The 14,921-nt window shown below is 35.0% G+C and overlaps 1 protein-coding gene across 3 annotated transcripts; it reads left to right on the top strand.

Moving 5' to 3' along the window:
• The first annotated feature begins 16 nt into the window (after positions 1 to 16).
• On the top strand, positions 17 to 11,912 carry znf740b (zinc finger protein 740b). 3 transcript variants are annotated; one of them, XM_051881003.1, is made up of 7 exons: positions 17 to 143; positions 2,673 to 2,821; positions 3,679 to 3,924; positions 7,269 to 7,403; positions 7,506 to 7,635; positions 7,721 to 7,839; positions 10,538 to 11,912. In XM_051881003.1, the coding sequence occupies exons 2-7, from the start codon at positions 2,777 to 2,779 to the stop codon at positions 10,706 to 10,708; spliced, it is 846 nt and encodes a 281-aa protein (XP_051736963.1). In that variant the 5' UTR covers positions 17 to 143; positions 2,673 to 2,776; the 3' UTR covers positions 10,709 to 11,912. The 3 variants fall into 3 exon arrangements, with proteins under 3 accessions (XP_051736963.1, XP_051736964.1, XP_051736965.1); XM_051881004.1 differs by having other exon boundaries at positions 19 to 143; positions 3,679 to 3,888; XM_051881005.1 differs by lacking the exon at positions 2,673 to 2,821 and having other exon boundaries at positions 55 to 143.
• Positions 11,913 to 14,921: the final 3,009 nt, after the last annotated feature.

The raw sequence follows: 14,921 nt of genomic DNA, 5'->3' as shown, positions 1-14,921 counted from the left end.
AGCTTGTAATCCGTTGCCTGTGTGGTGATCACGTGACAGACGCTCTCCCTAGAGAACACTTCCGGTAACGTTTCCTGTGTTTGTAAACTGAAAAAATTGTCCGACAAGAAAATATTGGGCTACTGTAAAAGAAGAAGAGTAAGGTAAAACAAATACGTGCAGGCTGCGGTACTGCGTTTATTAATCCTATAACAGTATTTAAGAAAAGACTCAAAAGACTAAATCGCTCTGAAATGTGAAGTTAAATAGACGGTGAACTCACGCCCTGTTGTGCTGTAGGATGAATGGAGGAGTTCTCATCAGAAATGTGTTTATAGTTCAGACTGAAGAAGAATGAATTTCACTCGGATATTGAGATTATGAATATCTGAATTCACGCCCTTTGTTGCTTTTAACCCGTTCAGACCTGAATTCTGTTCCACAGACACAGAGAAAAATATATAACAATGCATTATTTATACTCTAAATTTAGACATGTTATGACTTATATGATTATACATTATTATATATGATTCAGATTAATTTTAATAGTTATTTCTGGTGTCCATATACAATGGGCACTGGTTATGAACAGTAGCAACGTACAGATAACTGTACACATGGTTTGATAAGTTAAACTTTAAATACATTTGAAAAAATTAATAAAGTTAACGCTAAATTATTGTACTTTCAAGTTTTAAATCAAATGTTTTTCTAAAGAGAAATGGGTAACATTTTTGACAAAAAGGTCCCATTAGTTAATGCATTAAGTTACATTAACAATGAGCAATACGTTTGTTACAGTATTTATTAATCTTTGTTAATGTTAGTTAATAAAAATACAAAGGTTTATTGTTAGTTCATGTTAGCTCAAGTCCATTAAATAATATTAACAGGAACAACTTTGGTTTTAATCATATATTGTTGAAATGAACAATTAGTAAGGTTAATAAATGCTTTATAAATATTTTCATAGTTAGTTTATAATGCTGTTAAAGGGACGGTTCACCCAAAAATGAAAATTCTGTCATCATTTTCTCACCCTCAACTTGTTCCAAATCTGTATGAATTTCTTTCTTCTGTTGAACACAAAAGAAGATATTTTGAAGGATGTCGGTAACCAAACAGATTAATGGGCCCATTGACTTCCATAGTATTTTTTCCCCATATGAAAGTCAATGGGGACCATCAACTGTTACCGACATTCTTCAAAATATCTTATTTTGTGTTCAACAGAAGAAAGAAATTCATACAGATTTGGAACAAGTTGAGGGTGAGTAAATGATGAGAGAATTTTCAAAATTATCCCTTTAACTAATGTTAACAAATGAAACCTTATTTTAAAGTGTTTCAGAGAACATAATATACATAATATTACATTTTAATAAAGTAGTAGCTAAACTTATATTATTGATTATGAATTTCACTGTTGGGTATAGAAATGGGTACAAGTAAATGATTATGTTTGTAAACACATTAAAGACAAGATCATTAAAAACTCTTTGTGGTTCAGACCTGCAATCTTTCAGATCCAACTCACAACTTTGACATGTTTCTAACAAGGCCAGTCTTCTGGGTTACAGGCAAAAAAAACTTAGTTTACTTTTATATTGACTGTTTATTATATGAACCTGGGTGATTATGACATATCTTGTGTCTTGGCATTAATATATTGACTTAAGGTGGCACCACATGAAAAAAATGTAATTGTAATAACCATTGTAATACTTACTGGGTCTGAATGGGTTAAAACTTGCTTTAATTTGTATGCAAATATTGTGGTTTATAATAAACACACCATACTGCAAGGCGGTTTGTTTTATTACCTATAATTACAGGCTAAATGAGTTATAATGGGGTGTATCACACATAGATGCAATTGAGATGTTCTTGTAAAGTTTGTTTTCTTTGGCTTGGTTTGCTTTAGATTGCTTTCTGTTTGCCATATGATAAGACTGATGCAATTTTATTTTCTTTGTCCTGAAATTAATTCAACCTCCAGGAAACTGTTGGTTGCCAAATCCACTCACGAGCCAAATAATGCCATTGGACATCACAATATACAATATTCACCCACTCACCTTGATCTATACGTCTTTTGATTTATTGCAATCATACTACGTTTATTTTGTTTAGTGCAATTACTGTGTTTGTCCAGTGCACCGTCCATGGCTTCCATGCCTCATTTTGTTTATTCATTTATGATTGTGTTCATCTGGATCTTTGAGGGAGAGTTAGTCAGACTAAGGCACGGGAAGAAGCAGTGGAAGGGAAGAGGGTAGTTGAAATAAATCTGTTTTTAATTCCAGTGAATCCCAGAATCTGACCAACCAAATCCAAAATCAACAGGGCATAGATGCACGGATGTATTCCTACCATTTCAGTTTGACAGAACCAATGAGAATCCACTCCACTCAGTTTCAGTTTTGAGCTGGTTTGTTTCCAGATGTCATTTAGGGACTCTTGACGCCTGGAAATGTGGCCAAACTCTTATGGCTTTAAAAACACAGCCCTATAAGCCTACATAAACAAAAGCTTGGCAATGCAGACATGGAAAATGTCTGATTTTAGGGAATAAAAGCCGTGATTTGTCCACAGTTGACAACTTCTGTTAGTGGTGGGCTGGATGTGTGGCAACATCATAGACAGAGATGGATATTACCCTGGCTTTATATCCCCCCTTCTGTTTCTAGGCTTGGGCCCCTGATGATTGGGGCTTGTGTGGTCTCTAAACATTCTCCCTGCCCAGAGCGAAGCTCTCTGTACCCCAACACACACACACACACTCACCACAGCGATGTCACACCTTTCCAACAGCTCAGTGCGAGATCACATGAAGTGGGTCAGTGTTTTTTCTCTTCTTCATTTGCATTTTCTGCATTTGTCCACATTTGTGTGAAAAAGAAGGCCTTCATTTTCCTTTGCTTGACTTTTCTGTGTTTTAACGTTTTGTAATTCACTTCCACAGTCTGACGTCTGCGACACCAGACCTTTCACAGAGTGTTTAAGAGTAATGGGGTTGATCTCACAAAAACTGTCAAGAACGTGTCTGGGTTATGTTTCTCCCCAAAATTATATTTTGCATGAGGAAAATTAAGCCTTTTTTAGGACCATTTAAGATTTTTTGAAATTATTTTCATGACAATTAAGCACATTTCTTCAGTAAAATGTATTTATACATCATTGTAGTATTTTAATATATATATATTTTTTTACATTACTAGTGTTTTTTTTTAATGCAGTACACTGAAAAGGTAATGTATAACAATAATGAGAATCACCTTTGCGAATAATGTAAATTATATTAAAAAGAATTTTTATTTGCTTAATTGTTATAAAAATGTTATAATGCAAAAATCTTAATAATCCTACTTAATTTTATTTCTGCAAAATATTTGTTATTATTATTATTTACATAAATAATGTATTTTAGGATTATTAGTATAACAATAATAATAATAATATTAATAATAAATATTATAATATTTTGTGGTAAAATTTCACCTGGCCATGTTCTTGACATAATTGCACTGTGGCCTCTTAATTAATTTGATAGATCTTGACTGAAAAAGGTTAATTATGTCTTAAACTGGGTCACATTTGTGCCAGATTTCAAGCCAAATTTCCAAGCCATCAGGTTATTGACTTTGAGAAATATTTTTAAAAGACGTGTGTGTTTGTGGTTGTGTTTCTACACAGGCTGGGTTGCTGGGCTGTGAAGCGGTGCTGTCCAGCATGGCACTCATGCAGGCTGGCTCCATGTCCAGTCAAAAGAAGATGGGCTCTCATCTGGGCCAGGGACAGAGAGAAAACAATCACAGCCACAATCACAGCCAGAACCACAACCAGGACAGCCACAGCCAACATGGACACATGGTGCTGCCCTCAGGAGTCAGCTGCCCACCACTTGTAAGTGGAAAAAGACATGGATTACATTGTGAAAGAGTGAGTTCAAAGAAGAGAGTTTTTATTTTTTGGTGAACTATTCATTTAATTTCCAGGGAATGCATGAAATGATAAAATGTGTATCTTGAATGCAATGTGAGTTGCTTTGAAAAAAAGCATTTGCCAAATGCATAAATGTACACTATTGTTCCAAAGGTTTGGAACAGTAAGAGCCAGATTTACTAAGCGGGACAAATTAACTTGAGAGCGCAGTTCCACAAATATGCCAATGGGAGTGGCAAGTTTTGCGTGTGATCTACTGCTGACGCACAAATTAAAGAAAACGGACGCGGTCAAATAATTTACATAATGACCAACACAATCTACCAAGAGCAGTGCAAATTAGTGTTGGGTCGCAAATAAGCAGAGCTGATGCTCTCATCAGGTGCGGGTCGACACAGGCGCAACTTGTTACATGTAATATATGGATAACATCTTCCTCTGGCATTCCAAAGAAATTAATACGAGTGGAAAATATTTTCTCCCTTCTACCACGAGCTCTCTGTTCTCTGCGGTGTCTCCTCCTAGCAGCAACAATTGCAGCCATGTCACAAAATGGGTTAAGACATGCTTTTTGGCCGTTAAATAATGGCACAAATACCAGTAAATTGACTAGGCTAAACGTTAGTAAATCGCGTTGCGTGATTTATTTAAATACTCTTGATTTATTTAAATAAAAATTTATTTAAATACTCTCCTCTCATAAATGTTGCGTCTGAAAGGGAAACTCCTACAAATGCATATGCAATAAAGTGGCCCTAAGATTTTTTTGTTTAACTTTTATTCAGCAAGGATGCATTAAATTGACCGAAAATGACAATGAAGACACTTATAATGTTACAAAAGAATTTGCATTTTAAAAAGAATTTCAGGAGAATTTTGAACTTTATAGAATCCTAAAAAAGATGTATCATGGTTTCCACAAAAATATTAAGCAGCAAAACTGTTTTCAACATTGATATTAATAATAAATGTTTCTTGAGCAGCAAAAAAGCACATTAGAATGATTTCTGAAGGACACTGAAGACTGGAGTAATGATGCTGAAAATTCAGCTTTGATCACAGGAATAAATTACAATTTAAAATTAAAGCTGCAAGCAGCGATGAAAGGGCCCTCGCACCCGGTGGCCTCAGGAAAACAGTGAATAGTGGGTGACATGCATGACACGTGTGCAAAGTTTCATGAGTTTTCGAGCATGTTTAGGCCCTCAAAAATGCGATTCATTTCGGAGAAGAAGAAGAATTGACTGAGCAATTACAATAAGGTCCTCACACCATCGGTGCTTGGGCCCTAAAAATAACCTTCTGGGAACCAAAAACTAACATTCTGGAAATGTTATAATAACATTATAAGAACATTAGATTAACGTTAGAATAACGTTATACAAACCAAAAACTAACGTTCTGGGAATGTTAGATTAACGTTAGAATAATGTTCTGTGAACCAAAAACGAACGTTCTGGGAACATTAGATTAACGTTAGAATAACATTCTGGGAACGTTAGATTAATGTTAGAATAACATTATATAACGTTATACAAACCAAAAACTAACGTTCTGGAAACGTTAGATTAACGTTAGAATAGCGTTCTGGGAACGTTAGTTTAATGTTAGAATAACGTTATACAAACCAAAAACAAATGTTCTGGGAACGTTAGATTAACGTTAGAATAACGTTCTGGGAACGTTAGAATAACGTTATACAAACCAAAAACTAACGTTTTGAGAATGTTAGATTAACCTTAGAATAACGTTATGAGAACGTTAGATTAACTTTATAATAACGATATACAAACCAAAAACTAACGTTCTGGGAACCTTAGATTAAAGTTAGAATAATGTTCTGGGAACCAAAAACTAACGTTCTGGGAATGTTAGATTAACGTTAGAATAATGTTCTGTGAACCAAAAACGAACGTTCTGGGAACATTAGATTAACGTTAGAATAACATTCTGGGAACGTTAGATTAATGTTAGAATAACATTATATAACGTTATACAAACCAAAAACTAACGTTCTGGAAACGTTAGATTAACGTTAGAATAGCGTTCTGGGAACGTTAGTTTAATGTTAGAATAACGTTATACAAACCAAAAACAAATGTTCTGGGAACGTTAGATTAACGTTAGAATAACGTTCTGGGAACGTTAGAATAACGTTATACAAACCAAAAACTAACGTTTTGAGAATGTTAGATTAACCTTAGAATAACGTTATGAGAACGTTAGATTAACTTTATAATAACGATATACAAACCAAAAACTAACGTTCTGGGAACCTTAGATTAAAGTTAGAATAATGTTCTGGGAACCAAAAACTAACATTCTGAGAACGTTAGATTAACTTTAGAATAACGTTCTGGGAATGTTAGATTAATGTTAGAATAACGTTATACAAACCAAAAACTAATGTTCTGGGAACGTTAGATTAATGTTAGAATAACGTTATACAAACCAAAAACTAACGTTCTGGGAACGTTAGATTAAGGTTTGAATAATGTTCTGGGAACCAAAAACTAACATTCTGGGAACGTTAGATTAATGTTAGAATAACTTTATGCAAACCAAAAACTAACGTTCTGGGAACGTTAGAATAATGTACTGTGAACCAAAAACAAACGTTCTGGGAACGTTATATTAACATTAGAATAACATTCTGCGAATGTTATATTAACGTTAGAATAACATTATGTAACGTTATACAAACCAAAAACTAACGTTCTGGAAACGTTAGATTAACGTTAGAATAGTGTTCTGGGAACGTTAGTTTAATGTTAGAATAACGTTCTGGGAACGTTAGTTTAACGTTAGAATAACGTTACACAAACCAAAAACTAACATTTTTGGGAATGTTAGATTAACCTTAGAATAACGTTATGAGAACGTTAGATTAACTTTATAATAATGATATACAAACCAAAAACTAACATTCTGGGAACATTAGATTAATGTTAGAATAACGTTATGCAAACCAAAAACTAACGTTCTCGGAACATTAGATTAACGTTAGAATAACGTTCTGGGAATGTTAGATTAACGTTACAATAACGTTCTGGGAACGTTAGAAAACAAAAATATTTCACACTATTACTGATCAAATAAATGCAGTCTGGGTGAACATGAGAGACTTCTTTCAGAAACATTTTAAAAAATCTTACCCACCCTCACCTTTTGAACGGTGGTTTGTATTTAAATTCTAGAAGTTGGATATATTTTGTTGAAAGAACTTCTGAAACTGTGCACTTATTTAATGTGAACGTAATGTGAATGTCAAATAGCTTCATACTTTACAAAATGTTATTTTTCATTCAAAACGCTGACCTATATTCTCTCTTTTTGGGCAGCTCATCCGCAAGGACGGAGATTTTCACTCATCCAGGCTCCTGGATGAAAAAAACATGCAGGCCAGACAGAACGTGCAGCCAAAGAAGAAGAACAGGAAGTCTGGACTTCCCACCAAAATGAGAGAAAAGCCCCAGGCATGCGTTCAGTCTGTCTGCAGTGTTTGCCTGTTTATCACATTTACGCACTTCCGCTTGTATTCTGACTGAATGCTCTTTTCTTCTGTATGTGACGTGAAGGTGGAAGTTCCTGAGGTTAATGACGATAACTCACTCAGCTCTCAAGTGCAGAAGAATTTCATATGTGAGCACTGTTACAGCGCTTTCCGCAGTAGTTACCATCTCAAACGGCACATTCTCACCCATACGGGTACGCCATGAGCCTCTCAGATCATCTTGCGTTTCATATAAAGAGATGCATGGAGTAAATGTGTGCACATCTGTGTGTGTTCTAGGGGAAAAGCCATTCGGCTGTGATATGTGTGACATGAGGTTTATTCAGCGCTACCACCTGGAGAGACATAAGCGTGTTCACAGCGGTGAGAAGCCTTATCAGTGTGACCGCTGCCAACAGGTGAGACGTGACAAACACAGGCAGTTGTGTTCACAGAGAGCTTGCTATTTACTTATTACATGCATAAATGTGTGTCTTTATGATAGTAGTACAGCGACATAATGGGAGGTTAGTGTAATGCAGGCTGCAGCAAATGACATTCACAACCCATTTAATATCCATAATATGACATATTTCTAAGTGATATTCAAGGAGCAAAAACTTATTTTTATTTTTCAGGAATCGATTTGATCGTGAAAAGTAGTGATTTTGCCAGAAAGGATAGAGGTGGTTGAAGGGGAGGAGTTGAAAAATAAGATAGCTTGGTGATGCTAGCTAATTAGATATGACATTTAGAAGGACAAATGAATACATTTTTATTTGGAATGATGTGCTCTGGATAAATTGTGCACAATAATATCAGAAACATGAAGTAAGAAAGTAAGTAAATATGGTCAGATTTGATTTAATGTTGACATTTCTTGTTAGTTTTGCCTTTATCTTATGGCTGCTGTCATTGTGAAAATGAAAATTATCCCATGATTTACTCACCCTCAAGCCAGGTGTATATGACTATCTTCTTTCAGACAAACACAATCAGAGATATATTTGAAAATATTCTTAGTCCTCCAAGGTTTATAATGGTTGTGAATGGGGGGCCGTGTTTTGAAGCCAAAAATAAATCATCCATCCATAAAAAAAAGTTAATAATAGTTAAAGTTAATGACTCCAGTGGGTTAATAAAGGCCTTCTGAAAGCAAAGCGATGCGTTTTTGTAAGAAAAATATCCATATTTAAAACTTTATACATTCAAATAACTAGCTTCCGGTGGAAAGAGTTTGCGGCAGAAGAGTATCCTTTGACCTGGCGCACAACGTAATGACAAACACGGAGGCGCAGAGGAGAGAGCAAAACAAATCACCGGTCACTGTTTCTAAGGCTAAAATGTTATTTTTTAAAGAGGAATGTCGGAGGATTTCGATAAAAGAGAAGAGGAGCTTGAGTTTGTTGCACAGCCGTATTTGTTTGAACCGAGAGAGGCGTCTAAGCTTACAATTCTCCTACATCCTGTGTCATACATCTCGTCAGGTGTTACTTGCGCATTCTACGTACGGTCGTCCGCCTGAAGCTAGTTATTTGAATTTATAAAGTTTTAAATATGGATATTTTTCTTACAAAAACACATTGCTTCGCTTCAGAAGGCCTTTATTAACCCCCCTGGAGTTGTATAGAATACTTTTTTATGGATGGATGCATTATTTTTTACTTCAAAACGCGGCCTCCCATTCGTACCTTGGACGACTAAGTATATTTTTTAAATATATCTCCAATTGTGTTCATCTGAAAGAATAAAGTCATATACACCTAGGATGGCTTGAGGGTGAGTAAATCATGGGATAAATTTAATTTTTGGGTGAACTATCCCTTTAAGATTATGCAGACGTTTGTGGTTGCAAACCATTAAAAGAACAGGCTAACAGATGAAACCTGTGATGATTAGTCTACTGTTAAAGCATGAATTTGATGTAAACAATAGATCTACATAATATTCACACATGCAGTTCATAGGGGACATGATGTATTAGCCCACTACGCTTACAGCATGAAATAACATTTAAACCTATAACATTTTTATCTCACAATTCTGACCTTTTTCTCGCAATTGCGAGTTTACATCTCCCAATTCGGACTTTATAACTTGCAATTGTGAGTTTATATAACAATTCTAAGGAAAAAAGTCAGAATTGTGGAATATAAACTCACAATTCTAAGGAAAAAAGACAATAGAGAATTTTTAGGTTTAAACTCGGAATCGCAAGAAAAAGAGTCAGAATTGTGAGATATAAACTCAATCCGGGGCTTCCATAAAAGCTACTGCAGAATTGTCATTTTCTGACACCCAAATGGTCTTTTGCAGCCATAAACAACTCAACATTTGACACAATGATTTTCAAGCTGATAAGACTTGTGTCTCAAAACTGGACACATACACTATCGTTCAAAAGTTTGGGGTCAGTAAGAAATGTAATATTTTCATTCGATAAGGATGCATTAAATTTACCAAAATTGACAGTAAATACATTTATAATGTTACCAAAGATTTCTATTTTAAATAAATTCTGTTCTTTTGAACTTTCTATTCATCAAAGAATCCTGAAAAAAATGTGTCACGGTTTCCACAAAAATAATAAGCAGCAACTTTCAACATTGATGATGATAATAAATGTTTTTTGAGCAGCAAATCAGCATATTAGAATGATTTCTGAAGGATCATGTGATACTGAAGCCTGGAGTAATGATGCTGAAAATTCACAGGAATAAATGACATTTTAAAATATAGCGACAGGTTATTTTAAATTGTAACAATTCACAATATCACTCTTTTTTAAACTATATTTTTGATCAAATAAATGGAGTTTTGCTAAGTATTAAAAACATAAACATTACAAAATATTACTGACCCCAAACTTTACAGTAGTGTACATCTATATTAAATGCACACTTTAATTCACATAATTGAAAACAGTGATTACAGATGTAAGGAACCAATTAATTACAGTATTTACAACAAAAGAACACTCTAAATGGCATGTAGGAGCTTTTGGCTCTTTTGTCTCTGAGAATCAGTGAATCAGTTCATTAAAAGCACGTCCAAAAGAATCAGTTCATTTAAACCGCCTGTCTCTGGCACTAACTCCGAACCCCTTCTATCACACAGAACTTTTCCAGAACCGACCGGTTACTACGGCATCGACGTTTGTGTGCCGTGGGCATCCCTAAAGAGGAGAACCAGCCGTGCTGTGAGGGACGGCCATATTCTCAGGACCCCTCCCAGCACACGGCGTCCTGGAGCCCACTGCAGACAAACAACAGCAGGCTGGCGGTGTGACAGCCTTCCGATCGCTCGTACAAACCTCTTTCCAGCAAACACAATGGACTCGCTGTGGCCAACACGACCTGAACGGGGTTTGAACCTGTAAACTGTTTAAAGACTATAATGCGTCCAGCTCTGATCCAAGCGGCTCAACCCCAGTGGACTCTTTAATACTGGTTAGACTCTGGGAAATAGCATATTTTGTATTTTAGATGGTACTATGATCAGCAGGCGGGTTAGTTGTGCATTCAGTCCAGGCAATAATGACTTCTGGTAGTTTAGAATCACTTCCTTTTGTAGTTCCCTTGGAGGACTGTAGATTGTTACAGTATTAACCTGTGAACAACTTGAGCCGTAGCACGTGGCTTTTTCGATCAGAGAAGTTAGCCGTAGTGACAGTAGACACATTCTGATAGGATACGTTTTCTCAGTGTGCATCAATTAATCATTTCCTATTCACATTAAATACTGTGATAACGGCTTGTGACCGTTTTACACAGGCTTTTTACGGTTTTAGCAGAAACATCTGGAGCATCATCCATCCTACATCCACAGGAGAGCTCGTTTTTGTGGGCTACATTATGGTGTCAAGCTTTTGAAGTTGGCCTTTCGGTCAACATGAACACTGACTTTTTTTGGGTATTAGAGAATGAATGACAGATTTCGTCACAGTATAATGTGACTCATGCGGTAAGTCTGCTATCATCTCAGTTCCTCTTCTGAAGTCACTGGATTGACTAAGCCGAGCCAAGAATAACAAAGAAAACCTTTTTAACAGGTTGTACAGTTCATAGAGAGACAGATGTTTATATAAAAACCACTAGTTTTTCGCAGAGGTCTCCTTATGCGTTTCATATTACGTCAACCTCGGCCCTTGAACACGGACTTCTGACGCAGTTGAGCTTGAGTTAATATATTTTTTCAGCATTTTAAATAATTTAATTAGAAACCGTAGTAGTATTAGACAGCAGTTTCACTGTATTTTTTTACCTGTTTTTTGCATGATCCTTTCATTAAGTGCACACCGTAAAAGGTTCTTGTATTGTGATTGTTTAAAAGAATGAAAAACACTTGTTTTTGTAAGAACATCATTTTGATTAATTTGTTTGGTATTTTTTACCAATCTCAAACGCGAAGTTTATTCTTATTCTTATTGTTAGGCACCTTTTAGTGAGTTAAGCTCTAAAACTGACAATAAATTTTCTTTTCTTAAAAAAAATGCAGTTTCTGTTTTACTACACACAAGCTTACTTGTATTTATTTGTATTATTGTTGTTGTTTTTTATGAACTGGTAGAGCATGGTCAGCACAAAGACCATGTTTTCTGTGACTTTTGATTTAAAAAAAGTCATCAGAGATAGTAAACTGATAAAATGTATACATTAAATGCATTGCGAGTTGCTTTGGATAAAAGCATCTGCCAGATGCATTAAATATAAACTGTTATTTGTAAGAAATACACTATCATTCAAAACTGGGGGGTCGGTAGGGTTTTAATGTTTTTGAAAAAAGTATTTTATTCTCACCAAGGCTGCATTTGTGATGAAAAACAATAAAAACAGTAATATTGTGAAATATTACTACAATTTGAAATAACTGTTGTCTATTCAGAATACTGTCCGTCATTAATGAATAATTGCAGGAACAAATGAGTAACGGAATATTAACACTCTAGTAACTACAATTAAAGTGTTAGTTCACCCAAAATTTAAATTTCTGTCATTAAATTACTCACCCTTATGTCGTTCCACACCCGTAAGACCTTCGTTCATCTTTGGAACACAAATTAAGATATTTTTGATGAAATCTGAGAGGTATATGACTTGTCCATAGACAGCAATATAATCAACACTTTTAAGGTCCAGAAAGGTACTAAAGACATTGTTCAAATATTCGACGTGACTGCAGTGGTTCGATCTTAATGTTATGAAGCATCGAGAATACTTTTTGTGCGCAAAAACAAAAATAACAACTTTATTTAACAATTTTAACTGTTGTCATACGCAGTTGGCACTGTGAACGCAGTGCAGCACTTCCGTGTTTACGTCCGAATGCCGGCTCAGTATTGGCCGACGCTGTTCCCGTGAGCAGCACGACGCATGCGTGTGATGCTGACGCAGAAGCCGGCCAATAATGAGTCGGTGTTCAGACGTAAACACGGGAGCTCTGCAATGCGTTCACAGTGCCAACAAATTAACAGACTGACAGGGAAGACAAAAAAATATTGTTGAATAAAATTGTTATTTTTGTTTTGTTTTTTTGTGCACAAAAAGTATTCTCGTTGCTTCATAAAATTAAGGTTGAACCACTGCATTCACATGAACTTTTTAAATGACGTCTTTAATACCTTTCTGAACCTTGAAAGTGTTGATTATATTGCTGTCTATAGATGAGTCATATACCTCTCGGATTTCATCAAAAATATCTTAATTTGTGTTCTGAAGATGAACGAAGGACTTATGGGTGTGGAACGACATGAGGGTGAGTAATTAATGATAGAAATTTCATTTTTGGGTGAACTAACCCTTTAACTAACAAAAACTCTGATAAACAAATTCATAATTAATAGCGCTCAGTTAAATGTGATGGTTCACTATTAGTTAATCAATAACTACTATTATTTTCATACCTCCCAGAGAACTACTAAGAACTAATATATACTGGTTCATAATTAACATGAATAATGTATAATTAATTCTGAAGTAAAGATCATGGTAACCCACTAGTAATGACTCAAGTATTACCAAATCCTTCATAAGAAATTACTCATTATTATGATCAGTATTCTAAAGTGAAAAACATACTCTTGTAATGACTGAAATCATTGTAAGCTTTTGAGGTTTTTGTAAAGTATTATATAGTAATTACTCAAGTGTTACTACATTCTTCAGAAGGAACTACTAATTATTTGGATCAATATTCTAAAGTGAAAAGCATGATAACTCCTTAATATAGACTAAAGTCGTCGTAAACTTTTGAGGTCTTTGTAAGGTTTTGGATAGTAATTCCTTCTGATGTATTTGGTAACACTTGAGTCATTACTAGTGGGTTACCATGATCTTCACTTTAGAATACTGATCCAAATAATTAGTAGTTTCTTTAGAACACTTGAGTCTTTACTATCCAAAACCTCAAAAGTTTCACATTAGTAATTTCTTCTGAAGGATTTGAGTCATTACTAGTGGGTTACCATAATCTTCACTTTACATTATGCATTATTCGCATTAATTATGAACCTGTAGTAGTTCTTGATTGATTAGCTAACAGTGAACTACCACATTCAACTGGGCACTATTACTTACTAATTCGTTAATGAGAGTTTCTTGTTAGTTAATAGTAGTTACTAGAATAGTAGAACTCATTTTGTTCCATTCATTAATGATGGAAACAGTAACCTATATTTTAAAATGTAATTTATTCCTGTGATGGCAAAGTTGAATTTTCAGCATCATTATTCCAGTCTTCAGTGTCACATGATCCTTCAGGAATCTATTATCAGTGATGATAACAGTTTTGCTGCTTTTTCAGGATCCTTTGATGTATATAAAGTTCCAGTACAGCGTTTGTTTAAAATAGAATTCTTTCGTGACATTCATAAATGTCTTTACTGCCAATTTGATGCATCCTTGCTGAATAAAAGGATTTATTTTAAAAAAAAAATCTTTCTAGCCACAAACTATTGAAAGCTAGTGTACATGCTTACCAGCAGGTGGTGTATTCCACCAACTTTCAATGTGTGCCAAGGCATATAAAACAGATTTATCCTTTAAAAGTCCTTAAAATGATTTAGCAAAGTTTTTGGGGATTTTATTTCCGCTGTCATCATTCACTACCTACATTACATGTGCCTCCATGTACACATATTGTCTACACGCTGTTTAAATTACACAGATGTTTCCGTATGTTCCAGTAGAGGGCGCTGTGTTCCTTGTCATGTAAATATTACTATTGTCACAATTAGTGTAATGTAGTTGTACTTGTTTAGCTCTATTTTGATTGCAGACACTAACTAACTCTATGAAATATGACTTTATAATGTGTATGTATCTACTAACCCACTATAGTAGCAACTTTCTTTGCAGTATGGAAATATTATTAATAAATGGAATTACTTGTATTGGAAAAAAGAGCTTAATGCTGGCAAGACGAACCGATATTTCCAGCGGAAATGTAATGGAGTGAAACGTTCAAGGCAGCTCAAGCCACACTGCCAGCAAGGGAGACGGAG

The sequence above is a fragment of the Ctenopharyngodon idella genome, chromosome 22 (assembly GCF_019924925.1).
Source record: "Ctenopharyngodon idella isolate HZGC_01 chromosome 22, HZGC01, whole genome shotgun sequence".
Taxonomy (NCBI): Eukaryota; Metazoa; Chordata; class Actinopteri; order Cypriniformes; family Xenocyprididae; genus Ctenopharyngodon; species Ctenopharyngodon idella.
Note: the sequence above shows the minus strand (reverse complement) of the source record. Positions and strands in the feature narration are given on the sequence as shown.

What these genes read in the sequence shown, in the direction of transcription:
- znf740b (XM_051881003.1), top strand. Translation starts at nt 2,777, where the DNA reads ATGTCACACCTTTCCAACAGCTCAGTGCGAGATCACATGAAGTGG. An exon ending in TGCGAGATCACATGAAGTGG is followed by an intron (nt 2,822 to 3,678) that starts GTCAGTGTTTTT and finishes GTTTCTACACAG; the next exon opens with GCTGGGTTGCTGGGCTGTGA. An exon ending in ATGGATTACATTGTGAAAGA is followed by an intron (nt 3,925 to 7,268) that starts GTGAGTTCAAAG and finishes CTTTTTGGGCAG; the next exon opens with CTCATCCGCAAGGACGGAGA.